Source organism: Vulpes vulpes, chromosome 4, assembly GCF_048418805.1.
Source record: "Vulpes vulpes isolate BD-2025 chromosome 4, VulVul3, whole genome shotgun sequence".
In the NCBI taxonomy this organism is placed as follows: domain Eukaryota; kingdom Metazoa; phylum Chordata; class Mammalia; order Carnivora; family Canidae; genus Vulpes; species Vulpes vulpes.
The window spans coordinates 100,842,083-100,866,909 of record NC_132783.1 but is presented as its reverse complement, the minus strand read 5'-3'; the positions used below and the strand labels follow the sequence as shown (position 1 = coordinate 100,866,909).

Genomic DNA, 24,827 nt, shown 5'->3' with positions numbered 1-24,827 from the left:
CTCAAGAAATGGCTGGTTGAAGTAACAAAATGAAAGTGAATGACTGAACTGAAGGTTAAATCACGGAGTTGATGAGTGCTCATTATTGTTTAACTCTAGGAATCTAGGACTGGAATTTTTTGTTTGTTTTATTCCACTGGGACCAAAACCCTTAGTAAAACAAACAAGACAAAGCAACCAACCATTCAACAGATCAATCAACAGGATCTTGGATTTTCTATTTCAGGCCAGCCAGTTTGAGGGAGCTAACAAATTCAAAGGGTGGCTGCCTCCTGCTGGCAGAATGTAGGAGTAGAGAAATGATGGTCTGCACTCATGCATGGGTGAGGGAAGTTGGAATGGTGCTGGCACTGAAGTCAGACAGGCCTGTGCTGGAATCTTGCCTCGGTTGTTGTTACACTAGCTAAGTGACCCTGGGCAAGCTGCTTGGAGTTGCTTTTTTCTCATTTGTAAAGTGGGGATAACATTATATGGAACAAGTTTTAGTAATGATTAAATAAATTTTCAGTGTGGTGCCTGGCACCCAAAAGGTGTTCAACATATGTTGTGTATCTCATACTTAATATCCTCCTATCCCATTCTTTCTTTTTAAAAAAGATTTTATTTACTTATTCATGAGAGACACAGAGAGAGGCAGAGACACAGGCAGAGGGAGAAGCATGCTCCTCACAGGGAGCCCAATGTAGGACTCAATCCCAGGACCCCCGGAATCACGACCTGAACCAAAGGCAGATGCTCAACCGCTGAGCCACCCAGGCATCCTGATCTCCCATTCCCTTTCATTCTCAATAGATTTCTGGACAAACGGTTTCTACCCTTTATTAAAACATATTTGTTATAATGACTCCTACTGCTGAGAAAAGTCTGAGTATACCACTGCAGATTAGCTCAGAAAGGGTTAAAGGTGAAAGAGTTCCTGGTTAAGTATAGATTGAAATTCATGGAGCCAGTGAATTGTGTGAGTCTCCAAAAGGCCAGGGGCTGGGGTGAAGGGATTAAGGGATCTGGGTAGCATGGTGCAGAAAAGAGGCAGTGGGTCAGGGATGATAAGCCCTGGAGAGGTAAGGTGGTACTGTTTTAATAGGTATCCTAAGTACTTATAAATTAATTTGAATTCCAGATGTCACTGAATTAGAACCAAATGGGCGCAAGGGATGTAAGACACAGCTCTTTGCAATCAAAAAGCTAACTTGACTCATTTCTTCTCTGGCGTGAATTTGAAATGGAGCATATTACTTTGATGGGAATCTTCCTTTAGAGAAGGCCCAGATTATCCAGTATAGAGGCCACTTGGTTCCACCCCAAGCTTTTCCATTTGCTTCTCCTTCCATTAGCCAGGGTTAGGAGGTGGGTGAGACAGTCTTACAACAGGCCGAGCTACACTCATATGGGTATGGCATTGTGAATGTAATTTTTCTAAGCATTAGGGACAAATTAAATTTGAGATCATGACTCAATTGGCCATATCTGTACCTTTATTTTCGTAAAAACACTTTCTATGGAGCTGGATTATGGTTTCATGAGTGAGTTGGCTGGGAGGAGGCTGGTGGCGGTGAAAATGATCTTGGAAAGTGCAAAGGGGTAAGTGAAAGTGCAGGTACCTGTTAGAACACACCAATTATGCCCTAATAGCTTTCAGAAGGCATGATGACGGGCCACCTCTGAAGCCACTTCCCACCACTGGAAAAATGTTGAGGGAATCTTTTCATCACTTGCCAGTTGAGGCAATGAAATCGTCCCCATGATTAGATCCTAATCTGATAACTCTAAAATGAATCTATTATTCTCTCACTCAAATCTTCAAAATGCATATGCTCATACATTGATATAGCACATCTAATCCATCAGCAAGATATGTGGACTCTGACCCAAGTCCCTCTACTTCTGTCTGTCTCTCATGCTATAAACTAATGAAACTTTCATCTGCTCTCCCCATATAGCTTAGTAGAAGTGAACATGGGCTCTGGCAGCACATTTCCTGGCTTAAAATCCCAGCTGTGTGATATTATGTGAGTTACTGAACCTCTCTGAGCTTCAGGTTCCTCATTCACAAAATAGGTATAATGATACACTCTTCACACAGCGAATGCCTGGTAGATAGTGAGGGCTCAGTAAACATTAGACCTCTTCTTTCCCTCCTCAAAAAGCCTCCACAGTGTTCTGGCTTCTTCTCTAGGCCCACCTGCAATCCTCATTAAAAATAGAAAGCCAAAACATTTTTACCTCCACTCAAGGGTCAAACTCCTTGCCATGGGCCATAGGGCCTGATGAGACCTGGTCCCAGCCAGACTCTCCAAGTTTGTCATCTCGCTATTATGTTACCCATGTTCTATAATCTGGCCACACTTTATCCACGGGATTCCTTCAACGCGTTGGGCAGATTTCCAGCCCAGGCTCTTCACATGCCATTTTCTCTGCTTGGAATAATGTTCTCTCCTGAGATCTTTGCAAGTGGTTCCCTTCTCACCCTCAGGTCTCAGCTCAAGAATCTCCATCTCAAAGAGGACTTCTTAACTGCCTCAGGGAGTGGCCTTTCCTGCACACCCAGACTCCCTCCTGTTATGGATTCAGCATCTTGCTGGCAGCTGTCTGTATTTGTCGCAGCAACATCAACTCCAGGTCCATGTCGCCTGTGATCCATGAGCATTTTTGTGTACAACAGCTCCAGGAGGACTTTCTCTCCCCAGAGCTGGCATTGGCCTCCTTGTGTTAACCTTAGGCTGCAGGGGCCTGTTTGCCTGTATGCTGAGAGCACTCACAGTGCCTGTGGCTGTTCCATCCCCGGGATCAAAATACCCCAGCTGCTTCACCCCTGTGGCCCACACTGTTCCCAGAGCTTGCTTTCTGACACTTGCCTGCTTTTGTAGCCTGCCTGGCCACCTCCCCTTCGTGGTCTCACTTCTTTGCTCAGGGTGTTTTCTGGAACACCTCCTGATAAAGTAAGTCACCTTCACTCAAACCTTATCTCTGAGTTTGCTCCTGAAGAATCCAACCTAATTATTTACAATAATTATTGTATATTATTATATACAATTATTATCCTCTTGAACTGTTTTTTTTCCTCTTGAACTGTTTTTGATATTCCACTAGAATATAACATCCAGTAGAACAGTATCTGTTACAGTAATTATTTGTCCTCTTTCTCTCTCTCCCTCTCTCCCTCAATCCCTTTCTCTACATATGTGTGTGTGTGTGTGTGTGAGAGATGTGTGTATACTCAATGATATAAATGATTACACATAGACTATCAGAGCTTACAAATTATCATCACTGTGACATTTTGGGGGCACAAATATACATCCTCTTAATTTCAGCAACTATGTATCAATCTGTCCTTCCTGTTGTCACTATATTTCTGAACAGCCAATTTCAACTTCTAATAGGATATTTTCTTATAGATTTGGTACAATGTCATGTTTCATGTTAAGTATAAAGGATATGCAGTGAAAGCAATAGCTTGGATTGAATGTGAAATGGATATCTACAGTAAAGTTCTGGAAGTACGTTTCTTCTTTAGTGTTCACCCCTCTAAGATACCTAAAGAGAATTTTTATAGTTGCTGAGTTCTGAAATCTCTAAATAGGCTGTTTGTTTAGCTGGGAAGTCATATTTTGGCCCCCAGGGTTCACAAAGTGAAGATGTACATCATGGCAGATGCAGGCTGGAGGGGGAGTGAAGGATGATTCTGGATATTGTAATTAGGTGTGCCTTTAGGGAGGTAAGGAAAGTGAGTCATGAGTTGCTGCTGAAGAATGCGCGTTGGGGGGAAATGCTGGTAGAGTTGTAAAAGGCTTGTAACCTGATCCAGAATATGAAGTTTGTGGGTAGGTATTGATTTACCAGTGGGTGGAATTACTTTTCTTCATGCCACAGTGGCTGGAGGAGGGAGGACGTGAGAACAAGTTGCCATCTGTCAGACTGGATGGAATTGTGTGTGGAGGTCTTCCTCCACGTCCAGATGATTTCAGTTACATGGCCTCAGACACCTGTGAATGGTTCCCAACCAAATGGAAGGAAAGCACTGAGCCAAGCTTGTACTGATCAGCCTTGGGCTTCAATCAAACATTTTCTCTGTTTGCCAAAAGAGCTGTGGGGAGGACAGGGCAAGCCTAGATAACTACAAGCTTCTCATCGTCCCCCCAAGAGAGTTGAGCTGAGCTGAACTCACTTTTCGGTCAACAGGAACTTGGCTAAAGCAGAATGAGTTTCACCTGAAAGCCTGTAAAATATCAAATGGGGTTGAAGAGTCCATTAACCTGTGTGGGTGACAAAGTAAGGGGCTGGCTATGAAACTCCAAGTGAAGGCTGCCACAGGCAGTTTTAGACATGGGGTAACCATGCTGAGGATATGCCTGAACCACTCACATGGATACCTTGTCTATGTTTAACCCTTCTCCCTCTAGTGAGATGGGGCTCCCAAGTGTTCTCATGTCCCTCCATTCTACTGGCAGAACTGGGATGCACCTGGGCTTGAAGATCAACCAACATGTCCCTAGTAGGGATAGAAGGTGCCAGTCTCATTTTCATATATTTCATTAGTGATCCTTTTGTCTCTTCCTCACTCCACATCCACTTTGGGGCTTTCTGGACACTGCTTTACATCCATAGGCCTCTGCTGATCCTCCCTCAGTTCTGGGCTGAGGTACATGAGGTTGGTGTGGAGATGGTACTGAATCAGTACCTCTCAGAAAACCTTGAGGTGTACTCTAGCTACTGGAGACAATTTAAATTTAGAATGTGGGGTAATTTCTTCTTTTTTTCTCCAGTTTTGGGCCTCAGCTTTATTTCTGGGATAACAAGAATCTCACTGCTCATCCCATTACACAGACAGTGACCACATAGTGTGACAAATGATTAAGCCAGAAGTTCAAGTGCTATAGGAGTACAGGAGAGGCTCACCCAAGTCATATTGGGGTGTCAGGAATGTTGTCCTAGGGCTTTGGGAATCTAAGTAAGACCTAGAAGGCAAGAAAAAGTCAGGTACAGATGGATGGGATAAAGGCATCCTGGGCAAAGAAAATGTTGTACAAAAACTGAGAAGCTGGAGAAGAAGAGGCTGGGACAGTGTAGGGGGTGGAGTATGGGGTGGTAAGGGAGGTTTTGGTCACCAGGGCTTTCAGCTATGCCAAAGAGTTCACAATACTCACCCTCAGGACAATTGGAAACCAGAGGAACTTTATGCAGGGAGTCCTGTGGTCAGGTTTGAGTTTGGAGGAAATTCCTGCTACTGAGATTGGAAGTGGGGAGATGGGTTTAGGAGACTTAGAATGGAAGATGGAGAAGGCTGGCTTGGGGGACGGATGGATATGACTTCATGATAGATTGGTGTTGGGTTCAGAGAGATAGAGCAAGTTTGTTTGGTTGACTGTGGGACTGTGGTGCCTTCACTCTGAGACCGAGCAGAGGAAGAGTGGACCCATGGGGAAGATGGTGAGTTCAGATTGTTGTTCTTAGGCATGTTCACTCTGGAGCTGAGGTTGGGACTGTCGTCACAGATGTAGTCTTGGCCTGATGCATCGTAAGGTGATTTTCTTAAATGAACAAAGCATCTCCATTTCATTCTTTCCATCGGACTAATATTGTGAAGAAGAAGATGAGGGAAGGGGTCTTCATATTTAAAGTGTCCCTGAATTGTGAAATCATTGCAAAAGTATATCACACTTCAAGAGAGCTATGGATTCTGGTAGTAGCACCTTCTTCAATAGGACGAAACTTTCTCTAAGAAGGGAGAAACCAGAACCCAGAAACACTGCATTGTCCTTTCTGTCATCACGTCAACAAAAGAAAGCTCCTTTCTGTGAAAGTTCAGAGTGGAATAGCTCTGCAATTTCCTAACTGCTGGTCCAATTACAATTTGGACTTGCCACCTGGTGGCAGATCTCCCAGTCTTTGTCAGGTATCAGGTAACTGGGGTGGGTTTATAGGTCTCTAATATTCATTGGCTCTGTCTGTAAAGATTGATTTAAGGCTCTGGAAACATTTATCTTTTAAACCATTTGTGTTTGTTTGCTTGACAATCAAGCCACAATTTAGAAATGCTACTTCCTGAAGCTTTACAGGCTAATATAATTTCACAGCTCCAATTACAAACGAGAAAAATTATTTCATCTCAAAACAGAGGAGCCAGACGTTTCTGAGAAATCACGGTTAATGAGAAGACAAAGTACTTTCTGAAAAACAGGGCATGTTATTAATGGCCTCCTCAGCTAAAATTTTGCTGACTCTCAGGACCAGGAGGCTTCGTCTTGTGGGGATGCTCGTTTTGATAATCTGTAAAGTAGATGACTTTCAGATTGATAAACCACTGCTTCTGCTTGGGCCTGGTCTGCAGCTCCCACAGCATCAGTGCTTTGTAAACAATGCAAACACATCTACTGCACCTAGCAAATATATCCTTCCTCCTGCCACTTCCTTTCAACCTGTATTTTGTGGGAATCCTAGACTTTTGGATGGGGACTGAACAACTATTAGTTCACCCTTTCATCTAACTCTTTGAATACCTTCTCATCATAGGCAACTACCTACTACTTAAATACTTGTAGGGATGGAGAGCTCAAAACCAGATGTCTCTATGAGAATCTGCTATTTTAGCTCTATTTGAAGTAGAATTTAAAGTCTGGTAACTTCCCAAGAAGATCTTCATTAACATCTAAAATCTCCTAAGTGGCCTTTTCCCTTGGATTCACATCTTTATAATGGGATCTACCTGAGGTATCTCAACTAGAGCACCAACAGAATGAACCTTTAAGGAAAAACTTGATCTTTGTTACTACACAGCTCTGTTGTATGAACACTCCTCACAAGTTGTCACTGCCCAGAGATAAAGGCACCAGGTTTTTTCTTGTCTACTTATGTCTGCCTCTTATTTCTGTTGGCTCTGTTGCTGCAATGGGCGGTATTGTCTTCTTATGCTTTAAACTCAAGACAGTTGACTGTTCTTAGTCTATTTCTTACCATCTTCCTTTATGGTCCTATTAAATCTTTAGCTTCAAAAACAGACAAAAATGTTACATCAGAGGCTAGGAATCTAGAGGGGTAGAACCCAGCACTTATATTCTCATTTGTCATCACCTGCACTACTGCAGGTGACATATTCACTGGTCTCTGCCCTTTGTCCTTTTCTTCCTCCAGCTACTCTATATGCTGCAGTAACACAAATCTCTTTAAAACACATCTTTTGGTGACTCCCTTTTGCCCAGAGACCTGTGGAAGAACAAGATTTTTTGTTGTGTTTTAAATTTCCTTTATTAGATTTTTAATTTTATTGCAGAATTAATTTCTGAAGGAGGAAGACTTTGGAATCCTTATCTAACTTAGGAAGAGAATGCACAATTCTTAGCTTCTGGTTGGTTTTATTTGTGACATCAGCGAAGGCAGAGTTGGGAAGTTAAGTTTTAGCAAGTTGCAGAAGCCATTCATCTAATGGCAAAGAGTTTACAACTTCAAATGAACTCATTTAGTTTTTCAACATTGAGCTTGCTAACACATGTCATTTTCTCTAACAAAAATTTCTCAAGTTACATGTCAACATCCTTTAGAAGATAACTTTTCAAACAAAATTCTGAATGAACATTGCATTAACTTTCCTTATCCCTTTTAATAAATAGATCTGCACAAAAATTCAACCTTATGGTGATAAGATATGGACCAGGTATAGATTTAACTTAAATGTTATGGTAACTGGTATGGAAATATTATCCTGTCTTTTCCCTTATCTCTCTAAAAAAAGGATAATGGTTCACACAGAACGTTTTACTCTTTAAAGTCCTCAGGTGAACAATTTCTTGAGTCCAAGTTAAGTATTATTAAACCCGTGACCTATGATTTCACCTATAATTTTAAGCAAAGCCAAATCAAAATTTTGGTTGCCTATAATTTTGTTTCCATGGAACTATAACCTTTACCTCCCACTGCGTTGAAGAACTTTCCTTTTAAATATTATCTTCCATTATTCTACTTCCAAGAGACTATTCTGTTTACCCAGATCTATGTACTCTGAATCCTCACTCTTCCTATGTCAGTGTCATTTATTCATCAATGACCATCTCAAATAATTTCTCTTCCATTTATTCGACCAAGATTTACTAAGTCACTACTATGATTCAGTTATTATGTTAGGTACTTGAGATTTAGTCTGGCTCTCATGGAACTTGCACTTTGGTTGGATAAATAGACATTAACTATTTATACTAACTAGAATTTAATTACAAACTGAGATTGGTGCTCAGAGAGAAGGGACACAATTCTATCAGAGACTATAAAGTCCTACATGAATCTTCTAACCAGAGATCATTTCTCCCATTGGAAGCCCTCATGACATTTTATGATTCTACCAGTTGGGATTCTTTAGTTGTAAGCCACAGTAACCTGCTCTGCTAAATTTAAGTGAGACTAATATATTTGGAAGATAGGGAGTAGTTCATAGAATCAGATGAAAAGCTGGGGAACCAATCATCAGAGAAGAGAGACCCAGAATACCAGTGGGATAAGAACCAGCAGGCAACCATGGGCAGCCTCTTCAGGGCACTCCCTGCAGACAGCTGAGCTCTAAGAAAGATTCTATTCTTCATCGACGAGCATTCTGATAAAGAGTGCAGGCTCTGTAGTCAGACTGAATCCATCACATACTAGCTGTGTACACTTGGCCACGTCCTTCTGTTTCCTCATCAGTGAAATGGGGAAATAGTGGTATCTACTTTCCAAAATCACTGGAAAGACTGACTGAGGTAACCCATGTAAGACACTTAAAACAGTGCCTGGCATACTGTAAGCATTCAGTATGTTAGCACTGTCAGCAATTGTTGTTATTAAAGTTCCCTCAAGATTCAGATTTCAGGGGGTCATCCTAATTAGGATCAGATGTCCAGGCCTTGTCCAGAGAAGGGCAGGCAGCCTTGTGAGAGTATCCCTAGCATTATATGCCGTAGCAGAGTGGCTTCTCAAGAGTGAAACCAGGGTGCTATGGCTAGAGAAGGTGTAGATGTTGGGCTGACAAGACAAGAGATGTTCTCTCTTTCATCCCATCTTTATCTTATTCTATGTTCTGCCATTACTCCTTGTTTTTGCTGCTAATCATCTCTGTCAGACTGTAAGTATCTAATGGGTGAGAACCTTATCTTATTGCTATAGTTCTGGAAATACAGTGTCTTCCTCATTAAAGATGTTCAATACCTGTTTGTTGTATTGAATTAAAATGAAATTTTGGTATATAGGATTTATATCTCAGCTCTAGAAGCTGAATGGATGGATGGAGATAGCTTGAAAATTTGGGGGAATTTTTTTTGGCCCTTGGAAGTTTCACCATTTTCAAGAAAAATACAGAAAAAAGCTGTACAGGACTTCAGCACTTTCCAGAAATTTCCTGAGACAGCAATGCTAAGACAGATACCCTTCCTTGCAAACATTTTATTTAAAATGAAAATCACTGTGCACAAGGATGCAACTGAAAGATTGTTCACTTATGTACTGTTTGTGCCAGAGAAAAATGTCCATCATTAGGGGTATGACTAAATAAACAAATATGTCCATAATAGAGAATATTATACAACAGCTACAAATAATTAAATTGATCCCTATGTGTAATAACATAGAAAGTGCTCCAAGAAGGTGAGTGTTCCAATTGTTGAGTGAAGAAAAATCAAGGTACAAAACAAAACATGCAGCATAATCCCCTTTTATAAAAAGGACACAAAAACAAAATGACAGTGTATCTTTTACTGATACATATGTGAAACTATAACAAGATCTTGAAAGTTTATCATCACAATATGATATAACTTACCTAAATGGAGGCCAAAATGAAATACTACATATTTTATGCTTTTTTTGTATGTATATACACATTTTATATTCATATATACATTATATATATATAATTATATATATGTACATACATATACAATTCTTTTACACACATATGTGTGTGTATATATATGTAATTATATACATATATGTACATACATATACAATTCTTTTACACACATATGTATAGAATAAAAGAACTAGTTTCCTCTGGGGAGTGAGTGTTGGGAGAAAGACTAGAATTGTGAATGATGTTCTAAGGAAATCTTAACCTAACCTTTAATATTTAATTTTTTTGCAAGGAGTACATATTTATGAATTATTTATTTAATGAAAAATTATCTAGAAAGAAAGAAACAAAGGAAGCAAGGAAGACAGGAAAGAAGGAAGGAAGGAAGGAAGGAAGGAAGGAAGGTAGGAAGGAAGAAAAGGAACTACAGAATGAGGATGCTCAAATGCCTCTGAACTGCCTTCTTTCCAGAATGCCGGGATATTCTGCTTCCTGTCATCACCAAAGAACTGAAGGAGCTGCTGGAGCAAAAAGATGAGATGCAACACCAGGTCCAGGAGAAGAAGTACTGTGTCGAACTACTCAACAGCATTTTGGAGGTCCTCAGCTGTCAGGATGCGGTGAGTCCTCATGATGATGTAGATGTCCTGGACTCAGACTAGCACTGTGCTGATTAAGGTCTGAAATATTGATGCTGATGAATAGCAGTTGAAGTCTAAAGATAAAAGTCAATGCAATGCTTGCTCAGTGAACTTATATTTCCAGTGACTAACCCTCATGGCTGGGAAAGATGGCTTGGGGATCGGAGTTAAGCAGGTAGCATCATGTCACCACATTTCTTGTTGGACAGGATTTCTCAGAGTGTAGGTATGGACATATTGCAGACTTTTTAGATGACTTGTCCATTTACTAAAACCCTTGTTTGCAGAGACAGGATGGAGAGTTTCCTATGTCTACACAGTCAAGAAAAGCCTCTTATTTGTTTTCTTAGCTGATTTACTTTGGTTTTGTTTCTTTAGTTATATCCTACAATGATGAAAATGGTTAAGGCTCTTTCTGGCTGAGCAGATTGCTCAGGCCTAGACTCTAGAGACAGAGTGACAAGTGGGATGGTAGTAGGGAGGTGGCTATGGCAGTGAATCCAATGTATATTTGGTAGATATTCAGAGATTCGGCAGGGATGATATTGAAAGGAAAGTTTCAGGGGAATGAATAGAGGGCTTCTAAAGGGCAGAGTCTGCCGAAGAGAGGAAGGGAGATAAATTGGTGATAACAGGAAAGATGTAGAATTCTTAGATTTGGAGGAGAAAGGTAAGGGTTCCTGATTTAACTCAGGTTCATTTGGCAACCTCACCTTTTCTTTGAATAACGTCCAAGAGCTCTCTTTTCCTAGATGGCTGGTTTCAGAGGACTGGATAGACTTAAACAACCAAGTATTTTGCATGTATTTGTATAAGCATTCTCCCCCACTCCTCCACCTCTCGAGAAAATGCTCAAAGAAGGGCTTTCTGGGATGAACTATATCTATCATTTGCTATCATTAGAAAACACTGCAGAGCATTTTATTCCTTTACTGCTTGTATCCTATAGTCAACAATTTTTATCAACTTCCTTATGTGTTTTGTCCTTTCCATTTTTGCCATCCTAATTCAGCTTCTTATCTCATTACTAGGTAAATGCAGTAGCTTCATTCATTCATTCATTCATTCATTCATTCATTCATTCATGTATATGATACACCAGCTATGTGCCAGGCATTGAGGACACACAAGCCTGGTCTCTTTCCTTAAGAAAATCTATACAGATAATATAAATAAGCAATTGCAACGTAATATAATGACTAAAATCTGGATGCATACAAAATATGCTGGAGCTACAAAGACTTTGAGTGTGTATATGTGTGTTTGTGTCTCTCTGTGTGTGAGTGTAGGTATAAGCATTTTTGTCAAGGAAGTCTTCTAAAAGGAACTGAAGCTGGGTGTTCAAGGGTGAATAATTAATGATCACAGCTGCTACTTCATTCACTATTTTGTAGGCACTGTGCTATGAGATCTGTGTTTTCATTCGGCTCACCATGATTGGTGCTAAGGATTATTATTCCCATTTTAAAGATGAAAAACCTGAAATTCATAGATTTACCATTCAAGGCCAGTCAGCAAATAAATGACTAAGTCAAAATTCAAACCCAGGTCAGTCAGACTCCGAAGTTTGCATTATCATGGGTATTGGAGACACAAGAGCATGGTCGCTTTCCTCTCATTTTTCTTCCTCCTCCTTTTTCTTAGGCGAGATGGAGAATAATACTCCAAAACTTAGATAATCAAGATTCATTCTGTGATGTTGTCATGATGATGGGAGTGTTTCCCTAACTGTATTCACCAACCAGCTGTTGAACTGGTTCCAATTTTGCTATTTGATCTTTACAAAAAAAATTTTTTTTTTTACAGAAAGTTTTTTAAAGATTTTTTAAAATTTATTCATTCATGAGAGACACAAACAGAGGGAGAAGCAGGCTCCATGCAGGGAGCGTGATGTAGGACTCGATCCCAGGACTCTGAGAGTTCTGCTCTGATGGATTGTCATCATTTTGCATTCTGGGTAACGTCAGACACTGGTGAAAAGAGCCTGCTGTCTTACATACCCTGGGTACTGGGGGCTTCAAAGCTGAGACGTGAGTGGGAGACTCTGAGCTCCCCTTGGAGGATTGTGGCATTTGGACTTGAGGTGTGTGGGAGGTGTGGTGTCACTCTTTACTGCCTCTGGGTACATTGCTTTTATAGTGACTTCTGACTGTGGGGCCTAGCCTACCTCTTTCCTAGGGTGAACAACTGTCTTTGTTGGATGACTTATAAAATACTATTATTACCATTGGGTTTGGTATAAGATTCTGATGCTCTTGGTAAGCTTCACAGCCAATCTCTTCAGCTCATAAATTGGGAATCTCTCTTCTTCTCAAAGGCTTTTCTTCCATGAAGGAGACTCATTCAGTAGCCATTATTACTTTGAACCCAACTGACATTCAGAAGTCTCCAAGTATATCATCTAAATTTCTCTTATTCTGGTATATAGCAGCTCTCCACTCTGGCTGCACATTTAAATAGCCTGAGGAGTTTTTTAAAGTAGCCATGTCAAGGCTCTAGTCCCAGCTATTCTAATTTAATTGATCTGGGATTGGTGGGGGCCTCACAATAACAACTTTACCAGGTGGGGATAATAAGCAGTCTGGGCGGAGGACCACAATTCTAGTGCAGAAAGCCTTAAACTTGAGCTGGGATCACTGTGTCCTGGAGGAGCTGCTAAAACAGGTTTCTGATCGTTATGTTTGGAGGATGGGACCTGATCAATTTATTTTTCTGAGTCCCCAGGTGATGTGAATGCCACAGCCAACGACTACACTTTAACGACCATCACTCTAATGTGACCTACTTTTTTTTTTTTTTATCTTCAGTATTCACTGGAAATGGAAGACTGGTTGGACTCATCCTCAGTCCTTTACCTTCTTAATTAAAAAACCCTTTCCAGTCTATAAAACCTAGCCTCTTCCAATATGGCATTTAATAAACCATAAAATGGCAAAATCTTCAAGCACATTCATCTGTACTCAAAAGTTCATTGTCATGCAGTTAGTGGGGACATGGTCTGTACAAAGATCTGACTTTGAAAATTTGGACTATCAGGCATGCTATTTGGTTTCTACAGGTACCAATTTTTCAAAATTGGAAATTTGGAGGAAAAATAAAAAAAGCCTCCCAGGAAAAATGTCCTGGATTTTTCTTCTGGTTTTTGGATCTTCTCTGCTTCTCAGCATAACCATCTCCTTTTACTGTACCTTGTTGGCACCACAGAACAGCCTGTCTCCCCAGCCCAAGTATAGGTTTTATCTACCTGCAGGAGCCATTGCTTAGAGATAGAATCACATGTAGAAATCTAGAAATTATAGGACAGTATGCCAAGCTTTCTTTTGGGGCACATTTTGTGTTGGGTGATGGGAAAGGATGCTTATCTTCAATTGATTGTCAATGTTTGTTAATTACAGCCCAGCACAGCAGGTGTGGCACGCAGAAGCTCTGTTTTCCTGTTATTACCATATTCATTGTAACCCTGGGTGGCTTATGACTCAGGGGATGATGTCTGCTTTATCCTGGGTGTTGATATTTTTTTAATACTAGGGTTAAATTCTCTCTGCCAGCTTGCAAAGAGTTGCACTTGGCATATGAAAGGGACAGGCTCAGGTGAAGGATGAAAGGCTTGACTTCTCCCTCTATTAACTCCTATCCCCCCCTTCCCAAGCAAGGTTAGTTGTCAACTCCACTTACTTTGAAAGGCTGTTTCACACTGGCTTCATTCTGTGCCTTGCTGGCTGCTGAGTAACTCATAAGATTTAATTTTGCGCCAAACCCAAGGGGAGTGTTTTTTTTCCCCCATCTCTTAAAAACATTTTCGTATTTATGTTTCATTCCTCGAGCAGAAAGAAGAGTCATCATTTTGTACCCTGCTTAGCAATCATAAAGTATGTAAAGATGACTCCTAAGTCTGAACAGGAGATGGTGCTGGTTATACCTGCCTTATAGAAGTAGAGAATGCCAGAATCAGCTTTTTTTTTTTTTTTTTTTTTAACCCTGTGAGCACATTGACTAAATCTGGTGGAGCGGTTAACCAAAGCACACTATTAGGCGTGAACAGTTTGCGATTTCTGATATTTTTATTCATTAGCTTAATGGTGGTAGGGGCTTTTATTCATGCATTTTTCTCTTGCCTGGAATGTCCTCAGTTCCCGTTCTTTCTATGCAAGTAAAATCCTAAAAGCCATTTTGGTTCAACTCAGACAATAATTCCTTTCTAAAATCTTCTCAATTCTATGCACTCATACTCTCCCCTGTAAACCCCCACACAGAATCAAGGACTTCCTTCTCTGTGTCTTCACAACTGTGTATTTAGACTGATATTATAGCACTAATTACTTGGTGTTGCACTTTCCTGTGTGTCCCCTGCCCGGCTTTGAGCTCAGAAGCTCAGAGAGCAAGCTCTTGCACCCCTGGCTTTGTAGAGCTCACACATTCAGCCTCGCTTCTTGCCAATTTCACCTTGGCTCTCCATCCTCCTGCTGCACTAAAATTCATTCAATAACCTTCTTCCCTAGCTCCTCTCTTGTGGTCCTAGGAGCAGCTTTTGCCTGCTCTGTCATGGCATCTATGTTGTCCTCTTCTGTGGACTTCTTTGCCTTTGGGACTGGGACTACTATGAGGAAAGAGACCAACCATAGCAGCTGTACCCTTCTCTGCCCACCTCCCTCACAATGACTGGCTCACAAAGCTATCTGTTGTAGGAGTGAATACGTGAATGAATATGACTTGCCCAAATTAGTGGTGGAGTTTGATTTCCCCCTCAGTCTTCCGCTCTGAGTGCTAGGAGGGTTTTCTCTTTTCTCTTTTTGTATTCCTTAGATGTCAGGTGCAGGGGTTGAGTTAATCACCCTCAGTTTATGACACATTACAATCATTGGTATGTGCAAGGTGCTCCCTTTTTTGTTTGTGTGTGTGTGTTTCTTACCTTTTATCTCCATCTCTTTTTTCCATTCTCCTATCTCCCCCGCCTGCTATGGGTGATTTGTCTAATGTGTTGAATATGCATGTGTGATTTAACAAGTGTATACATACACACATGCACACTCACACTCACGCCCCTCCTATAAAGGGATCAGACATTGACACAAAAGAGAGGTAGCATAGGCAGCTCTATTAGGGTTTGGTTGGATGGAGAAGGGACTGTGGTAGAAACAGGGAGCAGTCTAGACTAGAGGGCATTCTTGGTCCAGCACTGACCCTGACCTACCATGTGCAAAGAAGCAGACCAGCAACTCTGTAGTTGGATGTCTTCTTCTGAAGCATACCCTCCATGGCTACTCTAGTTATGGGCTCTCTGATAATCCCAGGCAGCCTGCTTGATGCAGGGTTAAAGGGAAGCTGCTGCTGCCTTTTTGAATTACCATTTAATTCCCAGGAATCAATACCACCATGCAGAAGCAGCAGGGTTTTCTTCTAACCTGTATGCTCCCTCATATTTCAAACAAAAAGTAGGGAGACAAGGCTTGCAAAAATTCTTTTGTCAGTGGTGCATTCCAAACAGCTAATTAAGCCCCAAATTAAATCTGAAATAGATGAGAATCCTCTACCTTCTTCTATTCACTCCTTTTTCACTCCTTTTTCTTCTTCTGCTTCCATGGTGTTAAATGTGCCCTTTCTAGGTCAATTAGGGCATCATAATAATGTCATGGACAGTGACATATGATATACTTCTTTCCCAGCACACTTTCACCTGCAAAATATTTTCTCATACATCACAATTGTTTGTTTCTGGCAACCACATGGGAAGGTAAATTTTACTCTCTTCATTTTACCAGTGAGGAAGCCTAGCCTCAGAAAGAGACCAGGTGGCACTACTAACAAGGTTGGAAAATTAGTAAAAGTCAGAGCCTGGAGGTAATCCCCCATATCACTCTCAACTCAGCAACCTCTCATTCACATTGCCTTGCGCCTCTTTGTGTGTACACTTTACCATTTAGGAACACTTTATCCAGCTTCATTTCCCTGGTAGAGGTAAGAGCACAGGCTTTGAAGTCAGGCAACATTCATGTATCCATCCCACAAATACTTCTAAGAGCTGCTATCACTTGCAATATTCTCTCTGCTGGGGGTACAGTAATGAACAGAGCTGGGGATACATCTTGTTCTGCTTCTTATTAGCTTAGGAACCTTGAGAAGTCATATACTCTTTCTGTAAAATGGGGATGCTATTTCTCCAGATATGTCTGGATTACAGTAAACAAGAACATCTGTGAAAACACACAGCACTGTATCTGTGCATATAATCCATATGCAGCACTTGGAACTTTTTTCTTGCCTCTCTATTCCCCTTCCCTCCTGTGCTCCTTCCAATTGAGCCAGGCCTATAGTTCTTTTTAAGAACAATAAAGGGCCAAGAGAGGACTCTGCACCCCATTAACACTGAAAATAGCCCTTGAGCCAGGCCTGGTGGCAGCCAGATGCTTTGGAGCCCTCACAGGCTCCACAGGAGGCTTGCCAAGAAGCTGCAGATGCTGCTGCTGGAGCAATGCCATTCCCTGAAGGGCATCTGAATCTCATATGGGTTCCTGGAGAAAAGTGTCATCTTGCCTTCTCAGGGGCTCCTTTGAGGTGTTCCAGAACTTCACTCATAACTACTGTATGGGGTTACTGTGCTGGAGCTGGTTGACACTAGCTCATGAGAACCAAGTGTTAAGTTTTTAGGAATCTTGTGAGTTATTTGTTAAATAACTACCATTATTAAAAATTTATATAAATATACATAATTAAATAAGCAATATTAAAATCAAACATAATAAATAGATACTCAAAACACATCACTTCCTAATTATCTTACTAAACTTTATTCTTATCTGTGTGTTTGAGGTCATTTACATCTGTTGTGTCTATGATAGAAATACTACTTACTGCTCTTCTGCTGCTGTCCAGCTCTTCCCAGCTCTGTTTCAGTGATGTCAATCATGAAGGGATTCCTCATATTACAGAATGGGCAAACACTGTATATCCAGGCCTCTGTTTTTGTCTTCCTAGAGAGACAGTTGATAAACACATACCGGTACATCACTGCTTGGGACTCAACAGAGTTGTCAAAAACAATAAAAATCCCAAAGCACAGGGGAGCTGCTAGTGCACTTCTCTTTTCCCTGGTAGCCCTGGATTTGCTGTCTACAAATTCTCATGGTCAAAGAGAGGATGCTTCATGGATGCAACAGTTTTAAGACAAACTAAACACTCAACCTAGAGCAGAGATATAGAAATGTGTTCCATTTCCCATGGCAATTCTTATGCACTGATAATGATTTTTTCTCTAGTAGTGTTGAGTGTTTACTTAGGCCAGTGAGAAAGAGCCCAGATTCCTACATGGGTGAGGGGTGGGGATGATGAGTCAGCTGCTATAGACTTGCTGCACCTAAACTGGGTATCTAATCTCACACCTGTGAGAAAGGCACATTTGGCAGGAGACTGCTATCTTTCATCTCATTAGGTTTTGGTCTTTAGGCCTTAGTGTTTACAGATGGTTAAAGTTCATTTCTGATGAGGTAAACACTACAGTCATCATTATCAGAAGGAAGAACCATCAGCAGGGACCAAAAGTGATGGGCAAAAGTGTGATGAGAAACAGGATATTTGCATTATCTCAAATTATTTCCCAAAATATCCATTTTTTTAATAATGCAAGGAAAGATAGTAACTTTACAGTAGAGGAAACTGACAGCCACCCCCTTAACCAAGTGATGAGAGGAGCATCACCAGGAAGGATACCTATCAGCATCGTATGCCTCCTGATAAGATGCACTGAAAAAGACAACACCACTTATGTGGGGAATCTTGCCAAAAATGCACAACCTCAATCTAATAATGAGAAATCATTCACCAAGCTCTAACGGATGTTCTAAGCAATAATAGACTAGTATTCTTGAGAAGTTCAGACCTTGAAAGATGAAGCACTGCCACGGATTGGAGGGACCTTAAGAAACATGACACTTACATTCAACATGGGATCCTGAATTGGACCAAGAACTGAAAAATGGACATTAGAAGGAATAATGGCAAAATTAGAGTAAAGTCTGTAGATCAGTTAACAGGACTGTACCAATGTGAATTTTCTGGTTCGGTAATTGTGCTCTGGTTATATTGACATTAAAATTTTAACATTAAGGGAAGCTAGATGAAGGATACATAGGAACTTTATTATTTTAGCAACTTGTCCATAAAGCTAACACTATTACAAAAAAGTTAAAAGTTTATCTTTGAAGTATTTAAGGAGTGATTGCTTACTTACAAATAATGCATTTTGAGGATGAGCAGTTCCCAGAAGCATACTTAGTCCAATGTGAAGGGATGCTGATAGATAAGGGGTTTTCTCTGTTTTACCAGAGACAGTAACAAAATCTGCGACAAATGACTGGCCTTACTAGAGAATTCCACCCTATTAACTGCCCTACCCTGTCAGGAGACAAATATAATCTCCCATGGAATGAACAATTGACTAAACCAATGTTAGCATGCACTAACCCAGGACTAGCCAAGGGACTGGGAATGTGGAAAAGCCTAAAATTCTGCCTTGGTCTCAAGGACCTTGTAAGCTATGGCATTTCATTTGGGCTATTTGACAGCCCTGTTCATGCCATAACTCCTAGACCAACATGTGGGGGCTTGAATGTCATTTGATCTTTACTTGGCAGCCTTGAAAAGTGAATGGTTTGGTATAACTTACCAGATGGTCCCTGTGTCATTTATTCTCAGAGAATCCACCTGGAAAATTAGAAGACAGCTTTTTGTTGATGGTTGACTAGAACTCTCTCCAATAAAATTAATAATCCAACACATTCTGTTCCATCAATACCAACTAGAAATACTTCTTGAGAAGAATTTCTCAATACTTCAATGTTCTTTTATCTGCCATGACCAAAATTTAAAGGAGTTTGCCTACAGCCAAATCCACGATGGCCTCTCTTCATTTGCTCTATCTGTCCTCTGTGCTTCACCCACATGGACTGCCTCTCAGAGTTAGGACAAGGGAAAGGCAAGTGAGGCTCTTGCCTGGCATGGCAGCAGAGTGTAAGAAGGCACCAAATATTCAGTAATCAAGAAAAGTAATATATCATGCAATATTAAAAAAAATAAACATTTTGATATTTTGTTCATCATGAGTTTTTTTTAATTAACTTCTATTTTTTTAAATATGGCATTAAATTTGATTTGTCTCTATTCTGAGTTTTTTGATGTCCCTTGAATTTTGCCCCTTGGGAAAAGTGCCTTAGTCACCTTACTCTTTCATATAGTCTCTGTTCCTTGTAGTGCCTTTCAATGACAGCAAATGACTGGAATAACAAAGCTGGGCTCCAACCCATGAATGAGCAAGCATGACAGCTTGCAGGAGTGGAGAAGTTATCTTTCTGTTCACCACCAAAGGCTGTGGAAGGGCTCTGGAAGATTTCTGTCTGCAGGGAACCTTTGCATAAAAGCATAAGTTGAAAAGAACAGCCATTTACACTAAACCTTCACTGGGCCAGCCACTTGCTTTCCAGAAAGCATTTCTTGCATAATGTCTTCACAGTTGGGAGGCATGAGTTAAAAGCCTACTCCACGTAGAAAAATATAGCTATGTTTGGTCCAGGTTACAGTTACTGAGGGAACCATAACTTTGATTTGTTCAACTGGTGTAAATGTAAATCCTTAAGTGAAATGTGTTAAGTGAGGAAGGAAGTGCTTTGTGTTTGAAGATGCTTGTGATCCAAAGATCTGTCTATAGTGCCCCAACTGTCGTATACAATCTGGGGGCAGCAGCTAGCAACTGAACAAAGAAAGTTTTCTGAAAACAATTGAAGAGTTCTAGAATGGACATTTTCTCAGGGAGATTTCAGGCAACATAACATTCATCTTAGCGATAAACACAATTGAGTGGAAAATATCAGAAAGGGAGACAGAACATGAAAGACTCCTAACTCTGGGAAACGAACTAGGGGTGGTGGAAGGGGAGGTGGGCAGGGGGTGAGGGTGACTGGGTGACGGGCACTGAGGTGGGCACTTGACGGGATGAGCACTGGGTGTTATTCTATATGTTGGCAAATTGAACACCAATAAAAAATAAATTTATAAAAGAAAACACAATTGATTTAGCAGCCCAGATTAGAAAATAAAATGTTTAATTTTATCAGTTTCTCCAAGCAAAACAGTGTGCTGCAGTCATCTTTGACTCTCCATCTATCACCTTTTGTTTTATCTGGAATCCAAATTCAACTTAGGTTTTCTCTCCAACTACATTTCCCACTATTTTCAGCTAATATTCTGCATTATAGTAAAACCAGGCTTTGGCTCTTCCCCCAGGCCATCATATTCCTTCCTCTTGGCCTTTGCCTGTTTCCTCCATCTGGAATGCACTTTTTTCCTTCGTTTTGGTTGTCTAGTTGTCCAGTTGGTGGTTCTCAGCTTGAATCTAGTTCACAGATGTATTTTGTTTGGCTTGCCAAATTATTTAATAAAGGCCACACCACCACTTCCTGTTGTGCTACTAGATGACTGGTTTCTCATGTTTCTGTTATCTGCCTTGCCCTATGAGCATCTGAACTGTGGACTTCTGAGACCCAAGCCTTGCCTTTCCTAATAGGCCCAACCCAATTTCCTCTTCCATTAAGAAATAATCACAGATCCTTTTTTTGCCCTGTTTTAGTCACTTTCTCTGCTGCATTCTGACAACTTTTGGCTTTACTATAGAATTTAGCACTTAATTATGTGCAGTTTTACATTTGTTCTTATCGTGTTATGCTTGTCTGGTTTATGTTGAAAGAAGACTAGCATTTTCTTGTTATTTTTCTTTTTAATGAATGCATTGTCTTTCTATTTCACAGCTCACTGAACATTAACTGAGCACCCACTCTTTGTCAAGCACCATTCTAGGTATTGAGGATGCCAAAGTGATTAAGACAAAATGTTCTTTCAGTCAGAACTACCTCCAAGACCTTATTCTCCAATACTCTTCAACATTGGCCTCAATGGTTTATTCATTATTTCAGAGCCCACCTTGTCTTATGCCTTTCTCCATAATGAACACTCCTCCCACTGCCATGATGAATTCATCCCAAATATCCAAATTACAGCTGTATTTTGAAGCCAGGGTCAACCTCCTTGATCTCTGATCCACCTAGCTGTTCCTTAGTCATGTGTTCACCCCAGTCTCTTGAAATTTTGACATAGCCTACCATTTACTGGAATTACTCTTATACATATATCTGATATCTGGTTTACAGACTCTAAGGATTGGGCTGATCCAGTCTTATATTTTTTCTGTATTTCTACACTTTCTGGGCACAGTGCCGAATTCTAAGCAGATACTCAATAATTAATCTTTGTGGTTTGATTGATCCTCCCATCTCAATTGCTCTACTTTCTAGAAATATATGCTGATGCTAATTTTATTTTTTGTACTCAGCAGAAGCTAATGAGAAAGGTAAATCTGCTGTTATTGCATTAAGACATCATATAAAAAAGAGCAGGTACCAACTTGGAGTATGATTGTGCTCTCAACTTTGAGCATTGCTGTGTTCCTGAATCAGTTTAGAATTCAGCTTGCATTTTCCCACAGAAATAATGCAGAAGAATAATGGTGGTCAAATTCCCAGGCCAGCATGTGTAAGCATGTTTAATCTATAGTGTAATTGAATTCTGGGACAGAGAATAGAGGCTCACATTTACATGTTTTCATTGCATGAATATTTTATAAACATTGTAGGTACTTTACCTTACCAGACACTCACCACACTTTGCTTGCCTTTAAGCAGTCTGTTTTCTCATCTAGACAATAAGCCTAATGCATGGGAGGACTGCATCTGTCTTGTTCACTGACATATCCTAACATAGCACCTGGCACAGATTGGGCAGTCAAAAATATCTATTGATTTTGACTGACTTAAATTCTAGTTGAAAGATTACTGGGACATATAGATGTGGATTCAGACTCTCAAATTCACCAGTAGCTAGATGTGTGTTCTTGGGGAAGTTACATGGCCTCTCTGAGCCTGAGTTTACCTTTCCATAATATTTTGTCATCACTGCCATATTGATACCCAACATATGTTTTTTTTTTTCATTTTGCCACACTGCAATATCTCAAAAAGTTTTGATTAATTAATGATATCTGCTTTTTGTGCTTTATTGGTTGAGGCAGTGGTGGCAGGAAAGGTGATATTTGGTATCAAAGCCTTTCAAAGCTTTTGAGAACATAGGATTTCTATTTCTAGCCCTAGTTCTAACATGTTGTGATCTAAGGCAGGTCACTCAAATATATCTGTGAAAGACTGGTGATAAATTTCAGTTATTTTCAAGCTTTTCTACTTAAGTATCTCTAACTTCAAGTGAGTGAACGTAAACTCTGTATTCTGGGGTGGAACCCAAAGGTAGAATTTACTTGAATTCAATCTTGTGTTTTATCTTAATTATTCATGAGTACTTTATATTCTAATTCATGATAGATCCATGTTTTAAAGACATTACTGTTACCTGTGAGTCACACATTCATGAATGCCTACTTTAAGCCAAACACTGTCAAGCACCTTATATACAGAAGTCAGTTTTTACCACAATTCTGTGAGTAGGCTGTTACCACGCCCATGTTACTGATAAGCAAACCAAGGCTTACAGGAGTTGAAATGAATAGAGTTAGGCTACCTAGCAAGTTAGTAGCAGGGCCAGAAGTCAATCTTCTAAATCTAAACCTTTCCCTTACACCATCTCAGAGGGTAAGTACTTCTTTGGCCAAGAAGTATGATAATAAAAATGCTATGTCATGTTAACTGGAAAAAGCAGAACACAAATTGTCTGCATACTGCATAGAGATTTTGCATGCACAAAGACTTGAAGGCATCATAGAATAATAAGCTAGATATGTTGCAGGGCTGGACTTATGGGTATATTATGTCATTTTTGTTTCTGATAATGTTTGTGAAATAGTGAAATTTTTAAAACTCTGCATAATTTAGAGGTGTATTCTGGGGGGATAAAAGAGGTAGTTGATTTTGTTAGACATTATAATTTATCCTATACATTTTTGTGAAGGACTGGCAATGTAAAAATGAAGGCAAGGCTGGTATTGTTTATGTCTTCCTCTGGCTTGACAAGTGTCACTGTGGCTGTGGGTAGGTAATAAAGGGCAGATATGCCTCAAAGAAACTCATGCAGAGGCACTACAAATCTGATAAGCGGGGTCTGAAAGCAACCTCTGTGAAAAGTGAATACAGCGAGTCTTTAGGGAGCAGAGGAAATGCTTTTCATATCTAGGGGCAAAGAATGACACAATCAGGGAAGGTTGGAGAGGAGTAGTCATAATCTTCCAAATACCCCCAGAAGACTAATTATTATCTACTTGAAACTTACTCTGGAAGACAAGTTACAATACCACATCCCCTTGGTTACAGGGTAAAAAGTGAAAGAAGAAAAGAAAGACAGTACATGTGAGAAAAAGAAAGAAAATAACTAGTCTCTTTGCTTTTTGAGAATAGATAACATAGAATATCTCTTATTTTGCATTATCATCTGAATTGATTAGATATAATATAAATTTAGACAATATCATTCATCCATCTATTTGTCCTTCCATCCATTTATCCCAGCCATCCATTCATCCTTTGACACATTAATTTCACATGTTTTGCATGTACTTAGTCCTTCCACTGTGTCAAGTGCGTGCTACTCTTTGAACACTCAAAATTGAAAGACGTGGCACCTTAGTTCCAGAAAATATTGAATAGGTTTTGCCAGAACTCAAAAAGTACAACAACCAACCCTACTTGGGATGAAGTGGGGGTTTAGAGGTTGAGTGAGAAAAGGCTTCCCAAAGGTGATGATTGAGCTGAGGTTTTTTGAATGTGGAGGAGATTAGCAGGCGACCAGGGAGAGAAGCGCATCTCAAACATAGGCAAAAACCCATCTGGTTATTTTCTGTGGGAGGGATGAGCTGGCCAAAGATGATTAGAATGGCTGAGTCAGTGCCTGGAAGAAATATAACATTACCAGACTCAAAGGACTGAACTTCCTCAAGGAGCGGCCCACAGTCCAAGGCTAAGATGTGGTGAACTCTGCTTCATGAAGACATAGTAATTATGGGAATATCATAATCAGAATTCTAGGGATCAGGTAGGAATCCAGGACTCAATGTGAGCAGCGTAAGCCTTGACACAGGCCAAGGGAAAGGAATTGGAATAACATAGAAGTGTTCATTATGTGTTAGTAGGCTATACTCTCATTAGAGAAATCATTCTTATTATAAGGCCCTACTTATTATAACAAAGAGCATATCAGGTGCACATTTTTCCTACTAGTTCTGATAGCACCTTCCTCAGGACATCTTCCCACATTCCCTTTTTTTGTCTTTTTTTCTGGATTTACTTAGCACTTTGTGTTAGCACTGTTAGGGTCCTTTCTTTACTGCATGGTTC

General features: G+C 40.2%; 2 protein-coding genes across 2 annotated transcripts in view; one reads left to right on the top strand and one right to left on the bottom strand.

Annotated features, from left to right (window-relative positions):
* The window catches only part of DOCK2 (dedicator of cytokinesis 2), a 397,545-nt gene that overhangs the window by 134,848 nt on the left and 237,870 nt on the right, over positions 1–24,827 (top strand). Inside the window, exon 26 of the mRNA XM_072756626.1 lies at positions 10,283–10,431. Coding sequence (XP_072612727.1) covers positions 10,283–10,431 — 149 coding nt within the window. The remainder of the gene's footprint in view (positions 1–10,282; positions 10,432–24,827) is intronic.
* Positions 1–24,827, bottom strand: part of INSYN2B (inhibitory synaptic factor family member 2B) — a 175,995-nt gene that overhangs the window by 5,546 nt on the left and 145,622 nt on the right. Inside the window, exons 4-5 of the transcript XR_012001189.1 lie at positions 19,112–19,149; positions 17,302–17,420 (exon numbers count right to left, since the gene is read on the bottom strand). The gene's annotated coding sequence lies outside the window, so the exon portion shown is untranslated. The remainder of the gene's footprint in view (positions 1–17,301; positions 17,421–19,111; positions 19,150–24,827) is intronic.